The 27,709-nt window shown below is 41.8% G+C and overlaps 1 protein-coding gene across 1 annotated transcript; it reads right to left on the bottom strand.

The window, feature by feature from the left end:
- Nucleotides 1-5,518: 5,518 nt before the first annotated feature.
- mchr2b (melanin concentrating hormone receptor 2b) lies at nt 5,519-12,834 on the bottom strand (the record flags this gene model as incomplete). Its single annotated transcript, XM_083686568.1, has 2 exons — nt 5,519-6,158; nt 12,431-12,834. The coding sequence occupies 2 exons, from the start codon at nt 12,832-12,834 to the stop codon at nt 5,519-5,521; spliced, it is 1,044 nt and encodes a 347-aa protein (XP_083542694.1).
- Nucleotides 12,835-27,709: the final 14,875 nt, after the last annotated feature.

The raw sequence follows: 27,709 nt of genomic DNA on the forward strand, positions 1-27,709 counted from the left end.
GACAGCTCTCTTATGCCTGCACACATGATGTGACAGAACACACCTGACTAACCAGAAACACCTGTCAAGCCAGGCTATAGCTCCATTTCAAGCCCAAAACGGGAGGTTTAAAAAATACAGTCGCGATCATCCATGTATCGTACCATCTTTCTTTGGAACTCAGGCCAATTAACTGCTTTGCACCTTGGATAATTGCACAGCACTGCAGACCTAAAGTGAACTGAACACATACCACATATGGATGATCATTTTGGTGAACCGCTTTTCACAAAAGTTGGCTGAAAGGTACCAAGTGTAAAAATACCCTGAAAATTCCCTAAAATGAACCAGCAAGATAACTGAATGCTCATTCAAACAGAGGCCAAAATAACTGTGTTAATTTACCTTTTTTCACCTCTTGGTTCACTTAAAGAGGACTGAGTTTGGTTCTTTTAAAGAGGACTATATGTGAAAGAATTTACTGAAAAGGACCATTTGAGGAAATACTCTAATTGGCCAGTTGATGCAGTGTCCTCATCTAATCCTGATTTCTCGTTGGACATTATTTGGCAGCTCATTAAGAAAATAGTGTCTTGAAGCCTAAACTTGGCTGCTAAGTGAAATTGCGCCTCTCTTGTTGCATAACAGTTTGAATGTTTTCATAGCTACAATAAATATCTCCCATTCTACATCAACAATGCAGTCCATGTGGGCTTGCAGGTTTTACTATACATTACAGAGTGGATAATTCATTGAAAATAGTTATATGATCCCCCTTATCACTTTGAAAAACCCAACCCACAATGGTTGTGTTTATGGTTCTTGTAGCTGTGGGTCTATTGCTTGGCAAGGGGGAGGGCTAAGTCTTCCTACATCAATTGGACTTGAAGGACTTGAGTGATTGAATAAAGGATTACTAGCCAGCCACTTATTGGGTTTCCTTAAAAAATGTCTAAATAGCATCTGCCTGCGTCTCATCTCACAGTATCAGTCTCCTTCAGCAGCTACTGAGCCCCTATCTGCCTGTCTCTGCTCGTGTTCAACCTTACTCTAATGTCAATTCATTGAAGTTGAGATTTAAAATGGTTAAGGTTAGGGTTAATACTAGGGTTAGGTTTAGGTAAGGGTTATGGTTAAGGTTAGGGTTAAGAGTAGGGTCATTCCAAGGATCCTTCTACCTTATTTAATGTACTCCATCGCTGCACAAACAACACACAACATAGTCCAAAGCACTGTCAACACCAGTGACCCAGGCTTTTCTGGGTAAAAGGGGAGGTTAGGTCGATGTGGCTGCATGACGCTAACCGAGCCATCCACACCAGCCCAACAAACAACTACATCACTAGGTATCATTTCATGAAAAGACATATTTGTTTACTTGTTTGCCTATTTGTTTGGATCATAATTCAATAAATGAGAGGGTTTATAATCAATCCACAACAATGTGTTTATTCATGTTGGCCAGACGGGTGTGACTGATAACACATTAGTAATATGTCACACATTAACACTGAAAATAGTTGTCTGGCTTTGCCCTGAGGCACATTTCCGCCAAACAAGGCAGGAAAACGGGTTTAACTGTAAAACTAGAATATTTATGCAGATAATACTCTGTATCCGACCACTGTGTCTGGTTCTTTCAACTATGACCACAGCCATAAGCAGGCTACAAGCAAGCTAATGACCTGTAAGTGGTTGGAGATCTGGCCCGGGCCCACGAGTTGAACCAGTTCTTCAACCGGTTTGACTCGGGAGCTCATTGTCTCCCTTCCCCTAGCTCCACCAATGACTCTCCACTCCGTCCTCCTTTTCCTTCTCCTCCCCCCAGCTCCTCCAGCCCTGCTCAGCTACCAAACCAGCCCCCCTCCCCTCCCCCTGCCCTGTCTAGACCCATTCACACCTCTCACCTACCCCTTTGTCCCATCCAGTTCTCTCTCCCTTCTCTCTCCCCTCTGACTCCATTCACAGCTCCCCTCCATTCCCCTCCTCCTCCAGCTCCAACATTTCCTCACTTCACAACTCTTCAGTGTCCCCCATTATTCTGCCCCCCCCCGACACCACTGCCACTACCACTGCCACTACCACTACCAGTGCCACTATCACCCCCCGCTCTGGTGTCTTCATCAGTACAACTCAGGTGAAGAGAGAACTGGGGAAACTCCGCACGAGGAAGGCTGCGGGCCCTGACAGTGTGAGCCCGAAGGTGCTCTAAATCGGTGTGGACCGGCTGTGTGGAGTACTCAGTCTAGAAAAGGTCCCATCAATGTGGAAAACATCTTGCCTGGTACCAGTACCAAAGAAAAGGAACCCCAGTGTTCTGAATGACTATAGACCGGTAGCCTCAACATCCCACATCATGAAGACCATGGAAAGACTGGTGCTAGCACACATAAGGCCCCTGGTGAAGACATCCTTGGACCCCCTGCAGTTTGCCTACCAGGCCGACATTGGTGTGGATGATGCCATCATCTACCTGCTATACAGAGCTCACTCCCATTTAGATAAGGCTGGCAGCACTGTGAGGGTCATGTTCTTTGACTTCTCCAGTGCATTTAACACCATACAGCCCTTAGTACTTGCGGATAAGCTGCTGAGGATGCAGGTGGACGAACTACCTGACCAACAGGCTACAGTTTGTATGGCTGCATGTGTGTGTCGGACTGTGTGGTGAGCAGTACTGGCGCCCCCCAGGGGACAGTTCTGGCTCCCTTCCTCTTCACCCTCTATACCATGGACTTCAGGCACAACACAGACACGTGCCATCTGCAGAAGTTCTCAGACGATTCTACTATTGTGGGATGTATCAGTGGAGGCCAGGAGACCGAGTACAGAGGACTGGTGGACAGTTTTGTTGAGTGGTATGAGCAGAACCACCTGCTACTCAACATCAGCAAGACAAAGGACATGGTGGTGGACTTTAGGCGGACTAGGGTCCCCCTGTCTCTTGTTTCCATCTAGGGAGAGGACGTGGAGGTGGTCCAGAGTACCTGGGGTTGCACCTGGACAATAAACTGGACTGGATTGGTAACACAGATGTCCTATACAAGAGGGGCCAGAACCGGCTTTATTTCCTGAGGAGGCTCAGGTCCTTTGGCATGTGCAGGACTCTGCTGAACATGTTCTACCAGTCAGTGGTGGCCAGCGCAGTACCACATGGTGGTATGCTGAAGGGGCAGCATCAAGGAAGGTGACACTGGCGCTGAACAAGCTTATTAGGAAAGCTGGTTCTGTCCTCTGTGTCACCCTGGACACTGTGAAGGAGGTGGTCAATAGGAGGATGAGGACCAAACTCCTGGCCATCATGGACAATCCCTCCTATCCCCTACATGTCACTGTGGCAGAACAGAGAAGCTCCTTAGCAACAGATTATTACAACCATGTTGCACTAAGGAGTGCTATAGGAGATCTTTTCTGCCTGCCGCAATAAGACTGTACAACTCCTCCTACGGCTAGCTCAATCAGGGTGATCCGAGTCAGGCTGGGGAATGTTAAATCATACTTGACTGTTCTTATTGTATATAATTAATTGAATACAAATTGCAATGTTTTATGTCATATGAATTGTAGGCCTACTGTAATCTGATCTGTGGGTTAATACATTTTAATGTTCATCATATAAAAACACTCTCACATGTTTTGGATAATTTTTTATGAACGATTACAAACACAGCGCTTACATACAGTAGTTGCTTTGGAGATTGAGTCAATTATGATTTACCTCTGCAATCATACACAAATCAAGGATTGTCACTCAATGTAATAACAAGTGTTCCATATAGGGTGTTATCAACCATAACAAACTGATCTGAAATACCATTTATAACATATGTATACGCTTACTCATAATGTTGTAAGGTAGCACCATACATAGGGTAGAGTGTGACAACAAACATGATTTGTGAATATGAAAAAGTGAACATGTTGCTTTTATGTAGTATGTAATGCATGTATACAATTCTTTATAATATTTAGTGCTACAGTGCTGTTCAGTATCTATCTATATCTCTCTCTCTCTCTCTCTCTCTCTATATATATATATATATATATATATATATATATATATATATATATATATATATATATATATATATGTATATATACTTTATAATTTGCTGACTTTACATAACCTTTTCCTTCATATTGCTGCATTCGGCTTTCAATATACACAGCTTTTCCCCCTTAAAAGTGTGTCTTGTAACACATCAATACACAATTACACATCCCTCGTTCAACAAGAGAGTCCAGATGGCTCTTTACAAATACCGAGGACCAAACACTAGAGCTAATGAAACAGTTTAAGCAAATCCAAGGTCGATTAAATCCACAGCAAAAACACACCAAAATATATCATCTGTATCATGATGCGAATAACAGGAACAGTACATGTTTTCATTAGATTTCCCAAGAGTGAAGTAAGTCAAAACCCCCCCTCCCAGATGACAACTTGTTGATCTACTTCAACGTCAATATTAATACTGTCTGTTTTCCAAGAAAGCATTCTCATGCTGTTTTAAAGATGGCTTCCAGTCGGCCATGTCAATAACACAGTTACACAAGTTCCCTGCGGGAAGCTGGGTGTGCAAGGCTACGTCCCCACTGATGGGGTCACTCACACCCAGACATGATTTCAAGACAGGAGACGGTCAAAGGACAGCTGAGGTTGCTGCATGCTACACAACCCTGACACAGTAGGGGTCATCTGCTAGGAGACTGGGCAGAAGAGACAAGGGTGGAGGGGGGGGGGAGAAAGGGTGAGAGGTGGAAAGAGAGAGAACAAAAGAGAGAGAGGGTGAGAGGTGGAGAAAGAGAAAGAGAGAGAGAGAAAGGGTGAGAGGTAGAGAGAGAGAGGTGGCGGAGAGCCATGGAGGACATCGATGATGAATAGACACATGGTGTGCTCCAGAGGAGACAAAGAGGATGAAAACAAAGTAATAAAGTACATTAATATTCCTCAGTGATGATGCAGCTGTACAATAATGTGGCTACATGTATATGGTTTAGCTATTAATGAGTGTTATTAATGAGTATTTCTAAGCAGTAGAACAGTTCGCTTGGAGCTCAGGAGGCCACACATTCTGTTCACACTGTAGCACTACTTTGTCTAAAATGACAGTGGAACTGTGACAGTTGATTGGGTACTTTAAGCACTAAATCTCAATCCTTTCAGAAACTGCTGGCCCTAGAATACGTGGCAGCAGTAGTTTTATGTACTGTACAACATGAAGATCAGAAGTTCATTAATGTTCCAATGACTGTAGAACACTGAGTTCACTTGAGGGGACCAGAAAATGGACCACCAATACATTCTATTCATACATGGTTCCACTGCATTCCCTGGATGATGGTACAGTGATTGAGCTTTTTGGGTACTATTCACCTGGGCAGAGAGGAAATGTTTCTCTTGGTAAATAACAGAGTTATAGACTAGGGACTAATGGGACTGGAGCAATCACTGATTCACACACACACACACACACACACACACACACACACACACACACACACACACACACACACACAGTGAGCAGCAGCGCTCTGTCTAGATGACGGTGCAGCGGTAGTTGGGGTCGCCGGCCACACTGGATCCGTCTGTCTTGACCACGGTGGTCTTGGAGGAGTGCTGGGAGCTGCGCAGCTCCTTCCTGCGGCACAGACGCTCGCGGTAGTTCTGGGCAAAGATGAGCAGCATGAGGGGGTTGATGCAGCTGTGGGAGTAGCTCAGGCAGATGCTGATATTGTAGGCATAGATGAAGGCGTTGGTGGGCGTGTTGTTGCTCAGATTGATAACCTGGATGACGTGATAGGGGGACCAGCACACCAGGAACAAGGCGATGACCATCACAACCGTCTTGGTGGCCCTCTTGGCCCAGACTGACTGCTTGCGCTTGACCCGGCGGATGGAACGGAACACATGGAAGAGGGTGAGGGAATAGAAGGTGATGATGATGATGAGGGGCAGGATGAAGCCCAGGATGGACTGGTAGAGGGTGTACCAGTACATGTCCTCAGGCCCGTCCAGGTACATCATGCACATCTCATGGTGACGTTTGCGGACCACCCTGGCGTACATCATGACGGGGATGGTGAGCAAGAAGCTGCCCACCCACACCAGGAAGTTGATGATGATGGTCCACTGGATGGTCCTCCGCTCAGAGGTGGGGTGGACTATAGCGATGTACCTGGGAACCATGGAAACAGTTTAACACTGGTCAGACACTGGGGAGATGGCGTTTATAACATAATTACATAATTGGTTAGTTAATCGCTCTGCTGGAGCACAAATCTGGAACACACAGTTGTCTTTTATCTGTTATTTTCCTCCCTGGCAACTGCAGAGAAGGTCTGTCAAGGGACACAACCATCTGGAACAAACGTGGTTACATGATAAAACCACTTGGGAATATCAAGCTAATTTTCGATGGATTATGAAATGATCTGTTTATCCTTCAGAATAAATGAATAAATAAGTAAATAGATAAATAAAGGAATTAGTATGCTGGAGTGTGTGTGTGTGTTATATAGAGTAAGAGTACTCAGTAAGGAGGGGGACTGTACATCTGTTTGTTTACTGTTGTGCGAATTGGAACACAGTGTGATGTTGCAGGCGCATTGCACAGGCATTGTTAGCAAGCAGTTGCTCAATTGAGAAGTGAGATTTCGATGTGCCCCTGCTGCCTGCTGAACAACAGAAGAGGTGACCCATTAATGTAAAAAGGCTACAGTGTGTGATCACTGCTATCTGAACAGAGATCACTCTGTAGAATTCAGTACCCCCCCTAGATATGTCTATTTGTCATGCCAGCGAGAGCAGTGGATCAAAATACTTCCGGAAAAAAATACTTTTGAATGCAGGCTATTCATACAGTACCACATATTAGCTGTTCTGAGCCTGTCAGATTTGAATACTGATACACATGAAATTAAATTAATTATGTTAGTTCTGAGTCATTTGATGCACTTTATTTTATAGTTCTATTGCTGCTGATATTTTCACAGTCCTAATGGTATCTATCTGGTATAATTACTTGGTAACCATTGGTACATTCTGGTATTAGTAAGAATGAAGTACCAGGTAACTGAGAAGTAATTATGGGATAAAGTTCACTTGGGTAATTACTGAGTAAATAGAGGAGAGTAAAATAAACCGTTACTAGTCATTTGTTTTACACTAATCTGACGAGAGAGGCTAAAGCAATGTCTTCCCTTTCTCTAGCACTGTGACTGCTTGTAGCACTTACAGTATTAGCGGGCTTGCTTCAGCAACTAATAAGTATGACGGATAACTATAGTTGGCTTTCTAGTTATTTAGCTAGCTATATTTCTAGATTATATTGAACAGTGGCATCCTATCTAGTGAGTCTATTTGTAAAAGACAGAACTAGCTATAGCTGGAGATATCAGAAACTTGCTAGCCAGCAAGATAGCTAGCTAGCTAATTTTTCACATGCACTCATGATATATCTTCCAAATGGCTGTTTTTATCAGTTGTAATACTATAGGCACATTACATTTGCGTAATTCATCTTAAAAACAAATAATTACTAGTTAATCTAAAACTAGTTGCCAGGCAATGTAATGGCTGCCATTAACTTCCTGTAAATCGTGAAGTTCCAGCTTTAAGTTAAGTTTAGTTTTTAACACCATATTAACTAATTAATGTTTTTGGAGTTGCAAAAAGTTGAATAGTTTAAAAAGTATAACCGGTATCAGAATAACTGTTGGATTGGTGTGAATAGCTTGAAAGGTGTAAGAGCAGCGGTTGTCCATTGCATCCTTTGGTTTCCATAGACCTTTTTGTTAAAATTTGCACTTTCATGTTTGAATAGTTAAAAGAGTATAATGATAATAAAGGTATAAATGTAAGCAACGCAAGTTAGAGGTCTCTGCACATTTTTAAGTTGGATTGGTATGAATCGCTTAAAAGTTGTAGGAGTAGCGGTGGGAAAAAAACTCCTTTAAGCTATTCACACCAATCCAACTTTACGATGTGGCCCAGGTACGACTTTGTTGGCCGGGCCAGAAGTAGACCGACTCTGGTCATTATACCTGAGCCTGATCTTTGCCATAAAAAGGTCAGACCTTGGTCGGTACAGTATGTGGATGTGGCCCAGTTATCACTTGATAAATGGTACAGATATGGGCCAGGTCTGGTTGCTTAAGGCTTAGATGTGGTAACTGTATCTGGTCAATTTCTAGGCCATAATTTCAAGTAGTAACTGGGCCACATCCATGTTGGGTAAGATTTGGCATTTTCATGCCACTGCTGACTCAGGGAACAAAATTGTACCAGGGCCACATCAACATTCTGGCCCAGGCTTGGCCTTTGTGTGACAATAGAAATGGAAACTTGACCTGGCCCACTTCTGGAACATCATTCCACATGCCGGCCAAGATGTGGCCTTTACGTGGTGATGATTGGGCTTGGGTACGAACACCAGATCCACTTCTGGCCCAAGCTTGGCCTATTTGTGGCAACGGCCTGGCTTAGTAATGGCAATCAGATCTGGACTTGTTCTACTCAAATTGTGGTCAAGATCTGGCAACTGTACTGCAGCCAGACCGGACCCACTTATGGTTGTATTGTGGCCAAGATTTGGTTATTTATAGCAAACCATAACAGGCCCATTTATAAATGCACTGTTAAGTGTGCTGAGATCCAGCCTTATGTATGGTATACCAGATCATTGTAAGTTCACATTTGTATGATAACTATAGTTATGTTCCTTTATTCCAAGTGGGATGAGTCAACATTTCAATTGAGTTTACTATGTGTTTATTTTTGACACCCAATTAAATGACTTTTTCATGATAGATGAAATACTGACCAAGTTTGAAATTTGTGGCCAAATCACCACAAATTCACATATAACCAAGTGTCTAGTTTGATGCGATTTGAGTAGATTTCGTTGTGAAGTTTAAAACTTGGTTTAATGCCTCTAGCATTAATTTCTTTGTTAGCGAGGGCTAACATTAGCTGATGTTAGCAGTAGTTTGTTTCAACAAATCCAAAAGCATGGATAATGCTGCATGCATGACAAGTCGGAAACTCCGAAGCTCTGAGTTAAAATAAATGCAAGTTATTTGCGTAGAGCTTACTATTGTTTGGTGTTGACACTGCAAGTAGGTGTCATCTTTCTAAAACCAAGTTGGAAATATCTGAGTTTCCTAGTTTATGACATGCCATGAATGCAGCATAAGTTTCTCCTGGCCCAAATACTACTATCCAAATTGGGATCCATCTGATTATAACATAAAATATCACAAACATATAATTTAAGGGAAGGCAAACAGTTTGAGCACTTGGGAGGGCAGCAGCGACAATACAGAGACTCGAGACAACATATTCCCCACACACAATACAGAGACTCAAATCCAAGCTGTGCTGGGTGTTTATTTAACTTAAGGACAGATCAAAAATGTTGACAAAATCCATTCTAGTCAGGTTAACTACAATTTAACTATAACTATATAAATGGAGGGAGCTTTTGGAAGTCAGAGGAAGTTGATGTGCTACCTGTTTGAATACTTATCCAATTTGTTCAGAAATAAATATGTATAGATTTTGTTTTGTCAGTCCAGTAATTTGTTTTACAGGACTGACAAAACACAGATAGTCTGTCTGATGAAATCTAGACTTATCTCAGCTTGGCTCAGATTTTGTCAGTCTGCTTCTTTTTTTTTTCTCACGCTGACAGACTAATCAAAACCAAGTTTACAGAGTCTAGAATTCTTTAGATTGTCTGTATGTTTCTCATCTGGCTTTGATGAGTCTGTCAGTGTTCCACAGTCAAAACACTGTTGGGTCAATTGGGTTGGGATGTGACTTGGGACTGCATGAGACAATTTCACAGGTGCTTTGAAAACCCACCAGTTTATCCATTCCAAGATATGTCGCAGAATTTATGATTCATCTTCTCATTGGCAAGGACTAAATATTACTATATTGTTTCCAGCAGTGGATCAATATTCCTCATGTTAGGGCTAATCAAGTAAGGGGAGAAGAGGAGGGAGGAACAAGAAGGGTGCAAGGGGAGACATGGAATAGCATTCACAGAATGACCTAGCAACTACAGTAACTTATTTGGCTACATACCTCAAGCCAGAGTTTGCCAATGGACGTACCAGATAAACCAGATGTTTATGATGGGTACCAGAGCTGGCCCATCATAAACATCTGGTCTCACCCAGTACTGGTCAACCACACTTAGACCAAAGATAGCCCAGTAACTACAGGAACATATCAGGGCCACATTCTTCATACCAGGGCTGGCCCATGAGCAAAATTCAAACGGTCACCCAGTACTGGTCCCCCACATTAAGACCAAAAGTGACAGGAAAGTATCAGGGCCAGATATCACTTTACAGAGCTGGCCCATAAACAAAATGGGGCTGGCCCTCCACATTTGGACCAGGTCTGGCCCATATAATACTTGCTGTTTCCGGCACTCAGCCATATGTGCCACCACAAGACCAGATCTGGCCCACAATTGTCTGCTGATTGGGTAAGCTTGACACCTCAATTCAGCTTTAGAATGTGTACTGTAGACTGATCCCACTTAAAGAACTTCATTGCAGACTTTAGCTACTATGTTGATACGATATAGATTGAAATACTGTATATTTATCTATCTCATTTTGTTTGAACTTCCCAGCAAAGCTATCTATATATAGTCAAAACCATCTTTTAACTTTATCCTACCCAGATTAGACTCTGCAAGACCAGAAAGTTTCTTCAGGAACTTCCTTTTCTAGTTCTTATAGAAAGTGTTGTGATGAGTGGGATGTACAAATGTACTTATTGTAAGTTGCTCTGGATAAGAGCATCTGCTTAATGACTAAAATGTAATTTATGTAAATAACTAATATGTATGCCATGGGCCTATGACAAACAAAAACACCTTACTGTATCAACCCTACAGCCTAGTCATATGCCAGTACAGTACATTACATTAACTGGATTTCCTCAAACAGCTGAACCTGTCCATTCTGTTCCTGACATCACGAACACAACAGTACAACCCTTGTTGGTGGTTCTCACCTGATCAGGACTATGGGTTCACACACAGTGATGGAGGAGATATCAACAACCTAGATCAACCTGATAAAGAGTAGATACAGAAAGTCATGTGCCTGAGCACATGCAGATATTAATATAGAGATTGCTTTATCTGATGGCTGGGCGGAAATGAGTCCATATGACCCTGCAGTGATCAGTGATATCTGCATTTACGTTTACATTTATTTTACATTTATGGCATTTAGCAGACGCCTTTATCCAAAGCGACTTACTTGTTGATACATTTGTCTAAGTCAGTGAATCATCTATCCATCAGTCATCATAAGAAAAATTAATCTATGCTAGGACCAGGGGCTATTGGCAGTCACAATGCTATCTGCAAAACACATCTGTTCTCAACCTGCATCCTCTGTATTGCCAACACACGTGACCGTCACCAAGATATCCAATGTAAGCCAGCAAGTTATGCCACTGAAAAGCTAGCAATTCCATGGTGCGGGTGGGGGTATTTCAATTTGAGGAGTTAGTTTTGCCATCTCAACTCGGTTACACATCTCATGTTACAGTGACACCATCTGGTGTAGACTTCTGGATTGAGCAGATCTGCCTTTGTTGCTTTGTTAACTGAAAAAAGGCTTATTTTCATGGTGGAGAGACAGACTCTGTGTGACGTTCAATCAAACCTGGGGATAAGGACAAATTACCGTCCTCTACAACTTTGTTCTCTACTATGAAAGCCCTCTTTCTGTTCAGCTTTAACGTCCTCTTTTGAATTACACCTCATGTGCCTTTATGCATGTATGTTCTGGAAGATAAAATAGGCTGCATGTATGCTACTACCGAACAGAAAACATGGACGTCATGGGAACATTTAGAATTTAATGTGGTGTGTGTGTGTGTGTGTGTGTGTGTGTGTGTGTGTGTCTGTGTGTGTGTGTGTGTGTGTGTGTGTGCGTACGTGCGCTTGGTTCTTGTTGTTGTGACATGTTGTGTAATTCACTGTATTGTGCTTCAATGATCCTAGATGAGTCAGATAATAAAATAATCTCCAGGGCTCACAGGTACATTGCAATTGACCAGTTTTGTATGCATGAGCAGTATCAATACATCAAGGATGGTTGAACCTGTCAATTAACCTTGATTATATCTGACAATCAATTGGTAATCTCTGAGTTATTGACACTACACTGCCTGGTGTACCTTGCATCATAGGCCCACCTGTGACTAGGATTATATGTCTGTATATAGGATGGAGAATAGGATTATCCTAATGTAAATGTAAATATAGTCCCAAACAAATTACATTGAATTGAATTGAATCATTAATTTATCACCATTAAAAAAAAGGTTGTCTGTCCTATAGCCTTTGCAAATGAGACACAAATAATGTGAAGTGCAATTTAATTGTAATCGACATCATAAGGGTAGACTTACCTGTCAATACATAGGACAGTTACAATTCCCACCGTTGTAAATTGGTTGCTTACGTCCACCACAACCACTGCTTTGCACATGAAGTTTCCGAAAACCCACTGTCTGTCTCTGACTAGTTGGTGGATGTTGAAGGGCATGACTAGCAAGAAGAGCATGTCGGCAATGGCTAAGTTCAGCACATAAATGTCCGATACCATTTTCTTCTTACAAGTAGCCACCGCATAAATGACCAAACCATTGGCAATAACTCCGATTGAACAAAGAATGCCGTAAATGGACGGGAAAATGTGCATAAAGGTCGCTAGGTCGATGATGCTGTAAAGCGGGCCGGTCCTGTTCAAACATGACGAGTTTGAAAAGTTACCTATTTCATCGTACTTGCAAAATATGTCCGAGCTATTCATCTTCAAATCTTCCAATATTTGCAAATTTGTAATTAATAACGCATAGGTCGGTACCCTACTGACGCGGGCTAAGCAGACTGGTCATGTCCAAACTTTTAGGGCAAACTTGAGCACTCCTTTTGCCAGCAGCAGTGCGTATCCTTGGTTGATTTTAGGATACTTCTTTAGATTCTCTCGAAGTGGGATCAAATAACTTCTGTTTGAGTGAGATTCTGCTGCAGAGCAATTCGGATCAAACCTAGGAACAAAATGATGCCTCTTGAAGCGCCCATATTTATCTGTGGAGCCGATACCTATCTGGGCATCCCTGTGCGTCCCCGCTGTGCTCCAATAGCGCATTTGCGCCGGTTCACTGAACGATATGAGAATCCGATAGTCCCCTCCCTTTAAAGATCTCTGGCTGACACACACTTCATGAAAATGAAATAAAGTTAAAGAAAACTGATTGGAAGATGGCAAAATCAGCCTTCCCTTCCTTCCTATATTTTTGGAATTACACATCTTTTCCCTTTTTGTAGTATGACATATAACGCATCAAGCTTGTTGAGCGGTCAGGGGTATTAGCTGTCACGATGTTCGAATTAAAAGTTGTTCAGGACGGATTACTAGGCCACAAATGAAAGTCTGCTGCCTTACGAATTATATGTGAATCACACTAAGACTATAGTTCTAGGCTGTGTCGAAACTATGTTGTTGTAGCATATGTGTCAAGTATCATGTGATTCTTGAAATGGCTAGTATTAATTTGGGTATGCACAGTATTTCTCATGGCTTGGGGAAGTTAATATAATTCTCAGTATATTGTTTGTGCTATTTGTAGTCAAGTCTGTGGTCTTTGATACAATGAATTAATCAATGTACTGTACAAGTACTGAGGGCGGTGGCAGGATGCATGGCAATGACCTCCTTTGATGTTCTGAGCACTCACAAAACCTATTTGGGAAAATGAGCAGTCTGTATCAAAACCAGAAACATGTATTTCTTTTGATACTCTAAAGCAGCGTTTCCCAACCGCTGTGCCGCGGCACACTAGTGTGCCGTGAGAGATCGTTGGGTGTGCCGTGAGAAATTATCCAATTTCACTTTTTTTTAAATTAACATTTATTAATTAATATCTGCAAATAAAATGCCATTGTCGAGTGTCTGTGCTGTAATATAGTGACTGGCAGAGTAATGTAATATTTGTCCGGGTGGCAGCAGGTAGCTAATTGCCTCGTTCCGTCTTAGAGACAAGAGTCGCATGCGACAGGTCGTGGTGACAGTGATGGAGAAGTTTTTAAAAAGGAAAAATGTAAACTCCGAACTGGGCCCTGGACAAGATTCTGACCCAGGTGAAGTAGCAGGCCCTAGTATGAGTGGTGGTAAAAAGAAAGCAAAGACGGTGAGCTCGAGGCAATACAGCGAAAGCTATCTTCCAACAGCGCCATGGTGCCAAGCAAGCTTAAACGCCATCTCCAAACGAAACACCCGTCGCTTCAAAACAAGCCGATGGACTATTTTGTTCGCCTGCGTGAAAACACAGAGAAACTTTTATGAGAAAAACCACAAAGGTAAATGAGAAAGCCCTCAAAGCTAGTTACCTAGTTGCTGAACTCGTAGCTAAATCCAAAAAGTCCCACTCTGTGGCAGAGACATTAATACTACCTGCCTGCAAAGCCATTGTCAACGAGATGCTCGGCCCTGACGCGGTTAAAGACACAGCTAAAGTTCCGCTCTCAGATAACACAATTGCCAGGCGTATTGATGACATGTGTACAGACATCGAAAGTCATGTTTTGGGAAAGATACGCATCAGTAGGAAATTTGCGTTGCAACTTGATGAGTCTACGGATATTAGTGGTCATTCTCAGCTCTTGGCCAATGTGCGTTTTGTGAATGGAGATGCCATTAGAGAAAACTTCCTATTTTGCAAGGCACTGCCAGAAAAAAACAACAGGAGAGGAAATGTATATAATATTGTAATTATATATACTGTATCAGGCTACAGTGTCATTTTGTAACATTTTTGGTTGGTGGTGTGCCGCAAGATTCTTCCAATGTAAAAAATGTGCCGTGGCTCAAAAAAGGTTGAAAAACACTGCTCTAGAGCAGGCATACTATCTGCAGAATAAGTACACACTGCAGTACAGCAGCAAATGCATTTCAACATCTGAAGAGGCTTGAGTCTTCTGGGTCATACTTGCTGGAGTAGAGGCCAGAGGGCATGCACCTGTTCATCTCTGGCAGGTGGGTTGTTTCAAACAGAGGGAGATTAGGACTGGCTGGGATGGCTTTCAGAAGATCATAGAAGCACAGAGAGCGGCACTGCATCAGGGATCAGACAAGCGTCACAGTTATCATCACATAGTGACGATATGTTCCCTCAAAGTGTGTCCCAAATCATTCGGTCTACAACTTTGTTCTCTACTATGAAAGCCCTCTTTCTGTTCAGCTGGACAATAGAGTTATCACAGTTTTATCAACGTGCAAAATTGTCCCATGACTAGCTCATGGTTTCCACGATTTCCTGACCAGTAAACACAGATATTATCATATAGGAGTATGTTTATCGTAATGGGGAGTCGAATTAGCTGTGTGTTCTCTTCATGTAGGCTTTTGTTGACATTGCAATCATGTGCCTTATAAACCTGCCTCACTGTTTAAAGTTAATCACCACATACAGTGATTGTTTTTACTCAAGCCTACACAGGAAATGCACGCACATCAGCTTGATCTTGTTTGTGGAATGTTCGTCCTCCTACACTGCCTGTGGTGCCTACATGTCAGGGAAGCCATTGTTATCATATATTATTATTATTATCATTCCATTCCATTGCATAACAATGAGCCCATCCTCCGATGTCTACCTCCACCAGCCTCCCCTGATAGACAGGCAAATGGAGGTGAAACCCATAGTCCTGTCTTACCCTAGTATTTTCAGCTGAGTGAAAGGTGGACATTTAAGACTATTGAGACACAGGCAGAAGGGGGAATAATTCAGACACAGCCACAATCCCATGTGAATAATGATTTAGCATTGATTTAGAATAGTCCCCTTCTTATCTGGACATCCTCAGATGGTGAGACACAGTCTTAGCTGAGGCTTTGCCAGCCTGTCTATGGAAAAGCCATGCCCTTTACTTGACTGAGTTGGATACCAGTTGGATCTGAGAAAGAGAGGGATACCAGTTGGATCTGAGAAAGAGAGGAATTGGGATTGTTTTCCCAGTGGAGGGAGAGAGAGATGATCTTGTGTGGTTAATTTGGTACAACATTGCTATAGCAAGTCGCTTGGGATAAAAGGCATACAATGTATCTTATTATTATAAAGAGGGGGACGCTCACTCTTCTTACAGTTATATGCTTTGTGTGTTGTTTATCAAATGCAATTATTGATGTCATAGTGTTGTACCCAGGGTTTGAATAACACATGACTCGAGGGTTGGTCTTTTGGTCGACCATGTAATATTGTCACCTCTCATGGGATTGCTTACGTCAATATACACTTACGGGGGTGCAATTATTAGTTTCTGTGCCTATCTGTTCACGTGTAGAAAATGTATGTATGTATGTATGTATGTATGTATGTATGTATGTATGTATGTATGTCAATAAATCTGTCGATCACACCCTTTCAGTGAGTATTAGACTGTTCTTATGAGAATAGCATGTTCAGGCCATTGGAATGGGCCTCATAAACTCAGTTGGTGTTCATGCAATTGTATACAGTATATTAGAGCAATCGTAAGGTATGGTTAATGAATATGGATGCTTTCTGATTTCCACTGAACAGTGTTGGTTCTGTCCATTGATGATAATGGAGTGACTATGCAAATTACTGACATTGTCTACACGCATGGGATTAAAAACAAACGTCACTGTTAAATGTTATCTTTACCCACAAAAAACACAGAATCCAATTGAGAGATACTGTATAATGGCATGCTTTACAGTGCAATTCTGTTTTCTCAAGCCTTTTGAGGAGATTTCCCAGAGCTTATTTGACAGTGGGTTTTTATTTTCCACCTCTATTTGCTGACATTGAGGCATCTATCATGAAAGTAATAACCAGATGATTAATTTTCATTTAGATTTTTGCTTTTTGATTGTTGTGACTAACCTTAATGGACAGATCTCTCACACATGTTGAGCATCATTGTTGTGTTTTGAAATTCCATTTGACGGTGTGTTGAAGCCTAACAACAGGACAGCACCAAGTGACTCTCTCAGTTGTGGTTCTGATAACGTCAGGATTCGGAAACACTGACTGTCCCGTTCCCAGAATTGGTCTGTTTCCATAGTTCCGAGTATGTGACTTTTAATTACATTTGGATGATAAACATTACAGGCAATGCACAACTTCAATTGTTGTCTGTTCTCCTGAATATCTGTGCAAATATAATGCATTTTACTGATCAGACAAGGTCTGGACTAGAGGGATGAAATTGTATGGGGCATGCTCACTGATTTAATAATTGAAAGTACTGTACACGATTAAAAGCATGAGTAGGGATATGAATAAAGGGTTTTCTCACATATAGTTAATTTCATTAGGAGCAAAACAAAAGGACCATTTTGTAGATTTCTAGAGTAAAAGTGGCCTGGTTTTTCAGAAATATAGGCCAGAAAGAGAGAGAGAGAGAGAGAGAGAGAGAGGGAGAGAGAGAGAGAGAGAAAGAGAGAGAGAGAGAGAGAGAGAGAGAGAGAGAGAGAGAGAGAGAGAGAGACAGACTAATAAACAAACTAATAAAACAGTGGACAATGCTGTCTGATGGCTGATAGTATCACATGCCTAGCTTGTCATATGATGTTTCTGTCCAGAAAGAATTTCTGTTGTTTGAACATGCAAGTCGGGCAAAAATCCTTGCGCTTTAGGCATTAACTTTCCCAATCCCCTACTCTGCGCCTTGCTCTATTCTCACATTCTTTGTCTATTAATAAAAAGACAGAAAAGGATATTGTTTGTGATAAACATGTGATTGATTGAATGGATAAGAAGCATGAAGCATGAGACATAGTAGGGACACCACCATTAATGACATCATCATCAGTATACAGTACATCAGTATACAGTACATCCTTTAACCAATGTTCGTGCCCATATTCTGGATTACCTTCTTTGGTGTTGCTCAGAACAGAATGTATCGTGTCCAACATAAACCTTTACAGCCTTCTGGCATTAACTTAAACATGAATTGGCTTACCACATGATCAAGTTGTGCTGTTGTGTCCGTATTTAGCCTAATGAAGACTTTGTTTTGTGTGGTGCAGCAATAAAGCACTGGGGAGTATTAATATATTGGTTGTGGTCCAGGTCCAGAGGAGGAAAAGCAGCCCCAGAGCTTGACATTCTCACCACCATGCTTGACTGTTGGGATAAGGATCTTTTGGTGGTAGGCAGTGTTGGGTTTTCACCAAACATAGTGGTTTTGATTGTGACCAAAAAGGTCAATTTTGGACTCATCTGTCCAGAGAATGGACTTCCAGAAACCTTCAGGCTTGTGCAGGTGGTCTCTGGCAATGGTAAGACGGGCAGTTTGGTTCTTGTTTGACAGCAGAGGCTTCTTCTTAGCAACCCTACCATGAATGCCATTTCGATTCAGTGTTCTTCTTATTGTTAAAGCATGCACAGTTACCTGAAATGCAGTAAGGGAGGTCTGCAAATCTCATGTTATGTTTGGGTTGGCTTTTACCTGATTTATTATTTTTCTTGTGGCTCTTGGGGATATTTTGGAAGGGCGTCCACTGCTAGGCGGAGTTGCTGTTGCTGTCAGTTAAATGCTCTGTATTTGTAAATTATATGCCTCACAGTAGACTGATAGAGCTCAAATTTTATAGCCTTCCCCAGACTGAGATGTGCTCTCACTACCCTCTTCCTGATGATCTCCTTTTCTCTCTGCATGGTGTATTTTGCATTCACCTGTATGGGTAACACAAAACTGACCAGGTTTCTTATCTCTCCCCGCCCAAACTCTTTCCTAAAGATCTCTCCTTTGATTGGTTCATTTGGTACACAATTATTTACCCACCTGAATCTATTTACCTACTTGATTTAACCAATACAACTTGGGGTTCACTTATTTTTGCACCTGTACAAATTTCTTTATAATTTAGTTCTACTACACGCATGATTTCCTCTAAACCAACATATGGAATTGCTAAATATAAACCTGTTATGTCAGATTAAATAAAGATTTCATGGTAAAAAAATACAAAATCTATAATTGCACAAGGGGTTCACTGTCACGCCCTCCACTTCCACCTAGCCTGTGCCAGTCTCTCTCCCTCTCCCTCTCCCCTGTCTGTCTCTGTCTGTCTGTGTGTGTTTGTGTGTGGGCGTGGCTCCAGGCTCCAGCCATCCGGTTCACCTCATCATCTCCACCTGCTCGATCTTCACACCTGCGGTTCATCAGCTCATCACCCTGCAGTATTTAAACCCCGGCTTCCCATCCACTTATCGCCAGATCGTTTGTTGTGCTTACATGTCTGTCTTGCGCTCTGCCTCTTTGTAGCTATTATCTCTATCTATCAAGTCTTTTTCTAACCAGGCTCTCTCTGTGCTTTAGTACTACTGCCTGGTTTCTGCCTGCCTGCCTGCCTGCCTGCCCACCTGTCTACCCTGCCTGACTACTTGTCCTGCCTGCCCTGCCTACCTGCCCAGCCTGCCCTGCATACTTGCCCTGCTTGCCGTGTCTACCCTGTCACCCAGCCGCTTATCATTTGACCCAGCCTCCCCGTTCCCCCTGTTCCTCCATTAAAACCCGGTTCTTTTATAGTGGTGTCCTGCGCTTGGGTTCCTTAGCTTTGACCATAACATTCACATACTTTCAAGCAGCACTGTATGTTTGAAACCATTCCTCATTCCATTCCATCCATTACAATGAGTCCGTTCTCAGATTGTTCCCTCCACCAGCTGCCCGTGGTATATATCATTTAACTAACCAGGAGATTTCATGGCTGACCTTGGTGATATGAGAACCACTTGTTCCTGTTCGTGTTTTATGGGTCGCCACCGCAGGAAGTGGTGCACTCCAGAAGAATAATAGTTTCCTGTTTGTCTGAAGGATATGGTGCATGAGAAAAAATGATGTGCACTGTTGTTATGGAAAATACATTGATAGAACTGTTTGAAGGATATACACTTTCAAATGACTGATACAACTTGTGTAAATACTGTGATTACATTTTCTCTTGACACAAGTTCTATAGCCATTGTTCTGAGAAACACTGTATAATTACCATATGGATAGCAAAAGTTCGGAGGGAGTGGTGGGGGAGAGCGACAATATAGGTACAGACACATCTTGCAGACAGGAGGGTGGATAGGTGTGAAATGTTGAACGCCAATTGATCAGTAAGAAAGCGCCGATTGATCAGTAAGAAAGTCTCCCCATTGTTCATTCTCTCCCGCCCCCTCTCACATAAGCACAAGCTTGTCGGTGATAGCCTTGGCGGCGCCTACCATTATGTTTCATCTGTATGAAAGACAACCCTGATAATCGCCTCTTCAGACTTGCGATAAACAGACCCCCGGATTTACGCTGGGCTGCTGTTAGGCTCCTGTCTCTTGTTTGCAAGCAATAAATACCGGACTCAGATATTGTGGCTACTCAGGACTTTATTTCTTGAATCTCACCTCCAAAGAGATGAAGTACAGAGTGGTGAAAACCTAGACATCCACCACACTGTTTTCACATAAAAGCGTGTTTGTCAATTGTTGTTGTTTTGCTGGAATGCTAAGTTAGGGCAGTCATGTTAGGTTAAATGGTTTGCGGTTTTACAGACAGGCTCACAGACCATTTATTTATTTATATATTTTATTCCAGAAGAAGACTTAATATTGTTTTATTTCGAAAATGTGATTTCATGAAAATCAATTAACCTTGAATTACATGCCTCTGGACTGGACTGGACATGAAATGAGAATGAACCATTGCCCAGGAATAATTACTGTCTTTATTAGAATGCAATGAATTGTAGGGATAGGCCATAAACATACACTAATCCATTCTTGCGCTTTCTACAGTACCTCCTAGTCCTTAATTGAGCTGAAAGGAATCTGAGTGACAACTAAACAGGCGATGGATGACTCATTCCCTGTGGGATAACTCTGACTGATATGTATACACAATAGGTAAACAGGGGTCAATTATGTTCAATACATGTATGACTTTTATCTGTCCTTATGCTTTCACTGTCTGCAATTATATAACTCTTGGTAAGGACAAATATATCTGATTTTGCAGCATTTGGACAAAGATGAAATAATGAGCTTTGACAGTCGTTTCCCTCAAATGCCAAGAAAATTACTTTAGTCTGTTGGAATTGAAAATTACTGGTCAAATTGGGAACTTTTGTTTTCCTGCATCTGCTCTCGTTTAGGCTTGCAGTATGTTGATCGAGATCTTCCAGAGGATCTTTGGACAGACATATGCCCTCAAATTCTCTAAACAGCAGCTCAAGTGCATGGTAATGTATTAACACAAGATGACATTGCTCTAACTCACAGACCTCTGTCTTTGTAAAATAAACACTTTTCCGGTCTGAATTTCAATATGCAGGGTCCTATTCAATCTAGATAGGTTTACTCTAAATCAGGGGATAAGTATAAGCAACATTCCTATTAACCTCCTGGAAAGTAGGTTTAAACTCATATACTGTTCTTCGTGTTTCACATTGTAAACATTGTGTGGAGTACATTATTACCTGAGAAACCAAGATTGAACTCTTTCGCCTGAATGCCAAGTGTCACCTCTGGAGGAAACCAGGCACCGCTCATCACCTGGCCAATACCATCCCTACATCATGCTGTGGGAATGTTTTTCAGTGGCAGGGACTGGGAGACTAGTCATGACTGAGGGAAAGATTAACGGAGCAAAGTACAGAGAGATCCTTGATGAAAACCTGCTCCAGAGCACTCAGGACCTCAGACTGGGGCGAAGGTTCACCTTTCAACAGGACAACGACCCTAAGCACACAGCCAAGACAACTCAGGAGTGGCTTCGGGACAAGTCTCTGAATGTCCTCGAGTGGCCCAGCCAGAGCCTGGACTTGAACCCGATCGAACATCTCTGGAGAGACCTGAAAATAGCTGTGCACTGACACTCCCCATCCAACCTGACAGACCTGAGAGGAGCTGCATAGAAGAATGGGAGAAACTCCCCAAATACAGGTGTGCCAAGCTTGTAGCATCATACCCAAGAAAACTTAAGACCCAAGAGGCTGTAATCGCTGCCAAAGATGCTTCAACAAAGCACTGAGTAAAGGGTCTGAATACATGTAAATGTGATATTTAGATTGATGAGGGAAAAAAATTAATTTAATCCATTTCAGAATAAGACTGTAATATAACATAATGTGGAAAAATGTGTGAAGGGGTCTGAATACTTTCCGAATGCACTGTATACAGTACATGGAGAACCTGTCAGAACCTGTCAGGGCTGTGTTGTCCTTGTTCAGGGTGAAGCATGAAATCCTGAAGGCCAGAATGTTCTGTGACCTTGTGCCTTTACAATACTGTTTTCATGGTTCGGTACTTGTATGTGGAATGTGCTTCTAAATGGAGACAGAGAAACACATACCGTACTGTTCATGTGAGGGAGCTTTAAATCATCCAAACATATTTACTGCAAGAGTATCCTGTGGCTTTAGGAGAACACTGGTGTTATTCTCAATGCTGGTTTCCCCCTGATCACAGTAATGTATACTCAACTGTACACTACCGTTGCATGCCATGTGATTACACATGTGATAATTACAGTAGGATATTAAAACCATTTTTACATTATGACAGGTAATATCTTAATTTTAAAACGGGAGATAATCAACATCGAACAACATTTACAACAATTAATCTTAAAACCCACCAAAAGACAATTACATAGTCATTATTATGTAATAACCATTTCGTAATGTATCAGGTTAATAACAGACTGTAAAATAAAATGCAACTTTTGGTAACCTATGGTTATGGCCTTGACAGACCTTATTTGGTGACAGTTCTCTGGAAAATGTATCATTAAGATGGTAATGTAAACATGTAGTTTGCACGCAGGGCTGTTGGAGTGATTGAAAAGATAAGAAACTGAGATAAGAAACGAGCATGCTACATCCAAAAGGTTGCAGACCCCTGCTCCAGAACATAGGCCATGACCAGGATGGTAATCTAGAAGATTCTATTGTCTGTAGAATCGGGCCCAATCTGCACTTGACGGCGCCATAGGTTTCTACTGTGTGAGATCACAGGTTGACTTGGCAGATGAGGATTCACATGATGTCTGTGGGGTTCGCTGGGGTGCGTCATCGGCATCACATGCCTAGGGGGGCTACAGACACCTCACAAAGGCTGTGCTGGGAAAGACTGAAGGGACACGCCTGACCAGCAAGCTGATGTTTAATTTCCGAATTGGTTTAAATTTAGTTCCGGTTCGGGTTAGATTTAAGGTTAGGGTTTGGTTAAGGTTAGGGTCACGGTTAGGGTCCATTTTAGGTTTTGACTTAGTCTGGCTGTCAATGGAATACTGGTCAGAAAGGTCCCTTTAGTCTCACCCGGCTGTGTCTCAGTACTATAACATGACTTCCTTGGTTGGTCTCCTTGCCTTCAGGGAGCGGACAGGTTTTCCCTCATAGTGCCTCTATCTGCCCTGTCCTGTCCGATCAGTGATCATGAAGGAAAGGGCACATGGAAAGGACCCAAGGGAAGGAAGCAAGTTAAAACCAGTGGCATCATTAGGCCTGGGCTTCAGCCCCAGATGTTCTTGGTCCGATGGTAAAAAAAAAAGAAGAAAAAAAAGAAGATTTTTAGACACGAAGAGCAACATAAGAGTAGATAATGGAGAGAGACACCAGATGAACAGATCGACAAATGAGACAGTGACAAACAAGAACCTGAGACAGCAACAGACAAGACACCGACAGCAACAGACAAGATACAGACAGCAACAGACAAGACACACAGAGAGTGACAGAAGAGGACAGATGGAGAGAGAACATTAGTGGGCTAAGCACACAGTAGATTGTCACTTCAAGCTGCTCTATCAATTCTAATTAGTTGTATTTATTTGTACAAATTATAACAGGTGAAATACAGACGGTGAAAAAGTTAAACACTGTTTATAAATAATTTGTAGGTAAGGTGAAAAAGCCTGTGAAAGAACAATTAAAACAACTGTTTACATTAAAACTTTTTTCAACCAGGACAAGTGTGTGTGTGTGTTTGTGTGTGTGTGTGTGTGTGTGTGTGTGTGTGTGTGTGTGTGTGTGTGTGTGAGCGTGTGTGTGTGTGCCTGTGTGAGAGAGAGAGAGAGAGAAAGAGAAAGAGAGAGTTTTTATGTGTGAGGGACATTGCACTTTTCCGGTCTGAATTTCAATAAGCAGGGTCCTGTTCAATCTAGATAGGTTTACTCGAAATCAGGGGATAAGTAAAAACAACATTCCTATTAAGCTTCCAAGAAAGTAGGTTTAAATTGATATACTGTTCGGGTTCTTCATCTTCCACACTGTAAATATTGTGTGGAGTTGATTATTTCAAAGCGTTCTATACAGGGGCCGAAGATTCCGTTTTTGACTTATGCCAGGTTATTACAGCAACTTGGTGACTACTGGGTTTGCTTGGAAAGGGGCCAGAGTACACGAAGATCAACTGCATGTTACGTTATCTTCAAAGTGCATTCATTGGATTTTAAATTGATTTTGTGTGTTGTTTAGTGCTACATTGTTCTTTCAAGACACTGCAAGTTCTTAAGACATGAAAGAACAGGACAATCTTATTATTATCATATTTTCTTGTCTGACTCAATTTGTACAAGTTAACCAAAATGCAGCATGTTATTGCAATGGAAATACACGGCATATTAATAAAATCTATAATATAACATATCATGACATCAAAGATAAATTATTGTTTAATAAAAAAAAAAGGAAAACAATTACTTTGAACTCTGCCCTTAACCTGTTTAGCTGTAACAGAGCTAATTTTGTCTGCATCTCTTTAGTATGGTAAATGATCTACAGCACGATGATTGAGTTGTTTATATGGATAATAATGTAACTCATGTGATTCTATGTCATAGCTGTTCTGTGACCACTAACTTTCCCATGCGTCCAATGCAACCACTTGTTCCCTACCGTCTCCCATTTTGATTCTTATCACAGGTATGTCAGCTATATGAATTACATATGACATGAAATCCTGAAGGCCAGAATGTTCTGTGACCTTGTGCCTTTACAATACTGTTTTCATGGTTCGTTACTTGGATGTGGAATGTGCCTCTTAATAGAGACAGAGAAACACATACCGTACAGTCTGTTCATGTGAGGGAGCTTTAAATCATCCAAACATATTTACTGCAAGAGTATCCTGTGGCTTTAGGAGAACACTGGTGTTATTCTCAATGCTGGTTTCCCCCTGATCACAGTAATGTATACTGAACTGTACACTACCTTTGCATGCCATGTGATTACACATGTGATAATTACAGTAGGATATTAAAACCATTTTTACATTATGACAGGTAATATCTTAATTTTACCAAAAGATAATTACATAGTCAGTATTATGTAATAACCATTTTGTAATGTATCAGGTTAATAACAGACTGTAAAATAAAATGCAACTTTTGGTAACCTATGGTTATGGCCTTGACAGACCTTATTTGGTGACAGTTCTCTGGAAAATGTATCATTAAGATGGTAATGTAAACATGTAGTTTGCACGCAGGGCTGTTGGAGTGGTTGAAAAGATAAGAAACTGAGATAAGAAATGAGCATGCTACATCCAAAAGGTTGCAGACCCCTGCTCCAGAACATAGGCCATGACCAGGATGGTAATCTACAAGATTCTATTGTCTGTAGAATCAGGCCCAATCTGCACGCCATAGGTTTCTACTGTGTGAGATCACAGGTTGACTTGGCAGATGAGGATTCACATGATGTCTGTGGGGTTCGCTGGGGTGCGTCATCGGCATCACATGCCTAGGGGGGCTACAGACACCTCAAACAGGCTGTGCTGGGAAAGACTGAAGGGACACGCCTGACCAGCAAGCTGATGTTTAATTAACAGGTGAAATACAGACAGTGAAAAAGTTAAACACAGTTTATAAATAATTAAAACTTTTTTCAACCAGGACAAGTGTGTGTGTGTGTTTGTGTGTGTGTGTGTGTGTGTGTGTGTGTGTGAGAGAGAGAGAGAGAGAGAGAGAGAGAGAGAGCAAGAGAGACAGAGAGAGAGAGTGTGTGTGTGTGAGGGCGTTTGGGCTGCACTCACGTGGGCGGAGTAGCGCTAAATAGAGGCGTGTTCATGACAATAAGCACGTCCAAGTGCTATCATGTGCGATGAAAAATCTCGCCTAGAAAATAGCACTAATATTCTAGACAATGCCAGCGCATATTTGAGACACTGCCACTGACCCCGCGTTTGCACTAAGACAGGATGGGATCAAGGCGATACATCAGTTAAAACGACTAATTCCTCAGGGCTTAGATCCTTAACTGTTAGATCCTGTTAGATCCTTAACATAATTTAACATAACACATTTAACCTTAACCACGACAGTAGGATAGGAAGCAGCATGACATCACAACTCCTTTTTTTCTTAAAATCTCGATAGTTGGTTAAAAGTAGGCTACACCAAAGTACACTTCAAAAACTCAGTCAGATTAGCCACTTTATGTTATTCAAACTTTTTCTTTGTGCTTTTCTACCTTTTTTCTCTGTTGACCGTCCTCTCCCTCAATGTGACATGACTCAACCTGCTGCATCGGCAGAGGATGAAAACACAGGACGATGATGATTTGTTTTTCTGCAGATAGAGGACACAGACATTCTTCATTGTGGTAGGTCTACATACAGTAGCCTACACAAGCCTATTATTTGACAGACTGAAAGACAATTTGTAATCATTTTAAATTTAAGTAGTTTTTGCCTGAGTAAAATTGGTTTTGACTTGCAAATGTTTTTAGGCCTACATTTTCTGCAGTGTGATGGAATGTTGTTTGTGTCATTTCTATCCTAGCTTTTTTCTACCCCTTAAAGACCGCACAAAAACAGCAAAAAGGCAGCATGAAAGAGATTGTTCATAAAAAATAATTCATGCAGAACGATGCCCTCTCACCAACATTAAAGCTGGAACATACGCTGCGCATTCCCATCTGATGTGAATATGTTACCATCTAGTGGTCAGCAAATGTTACTACAAAACATTCTCCCGACCCCCTTTTTTATTTTCAGGCTCTGATACAGATCTAAATTACTGCGGCAAAATAGGGATTCCGGCAGATAGTTGACATGCTGATAGTTGACATGCATGTTAAATTTTAGCATATTTGTATAATGGATTGCAGTTAGTGAAGCATATCATTGGCTGCCTCTGGCTTTATAGCTGTTATAAAAACAGGCTTTTTCAAGCTCTGTGCAGACAGGGGCCTATACCAGTGGAGGCTGGTGGAGGTTGAAATCTAAGGACAGGCTCATTGTAATGCATGGTATGGAATAAGGAATCGTACCAAATACATATGTTTGATCTCATTCCATTCCATGCATTATCCATGGCCTATACTCATTTGTGCCTATGTTCATGGTCAGTCCTGTGTTGTATTTTGCTCTGATCTCTCTAGATTTATGCAGTATAGCTTTCCATACATAGGAGCTTAGCTTGTAGATAGGTAGCAGGGGAGACTGGTGGAGGTAGAAATCGGGGGACGGGCTCATTGGAATGCATGGATGTGTGTGTGTTTGATACTCATTCCATTTCATGCATTACAATGAGCCCATCCTCCGATTACCGACTCCACCAGCCTCCCCTGATAGGCAGGAAAATTGAGATGAAACCCATCATCCTGTCTTAGCCTGACTCTTGGCTACTGAGAATAAAGCAGCTGTGTCTCCCCCTCTTGTGGT

The sequence above is a fragment of the Argentina silus genome (genome assembly GCF_951799395.1).
Source record: "Argentina silus genome assembly, chromosome: 15".
NCBI classification, from domain to species: domain Eukaryota; kingdom Metazoa; phylum Chordata; class Actinopteri; order Argentiniformes; family Argentinidae; genus Argentina; species Argentina silus.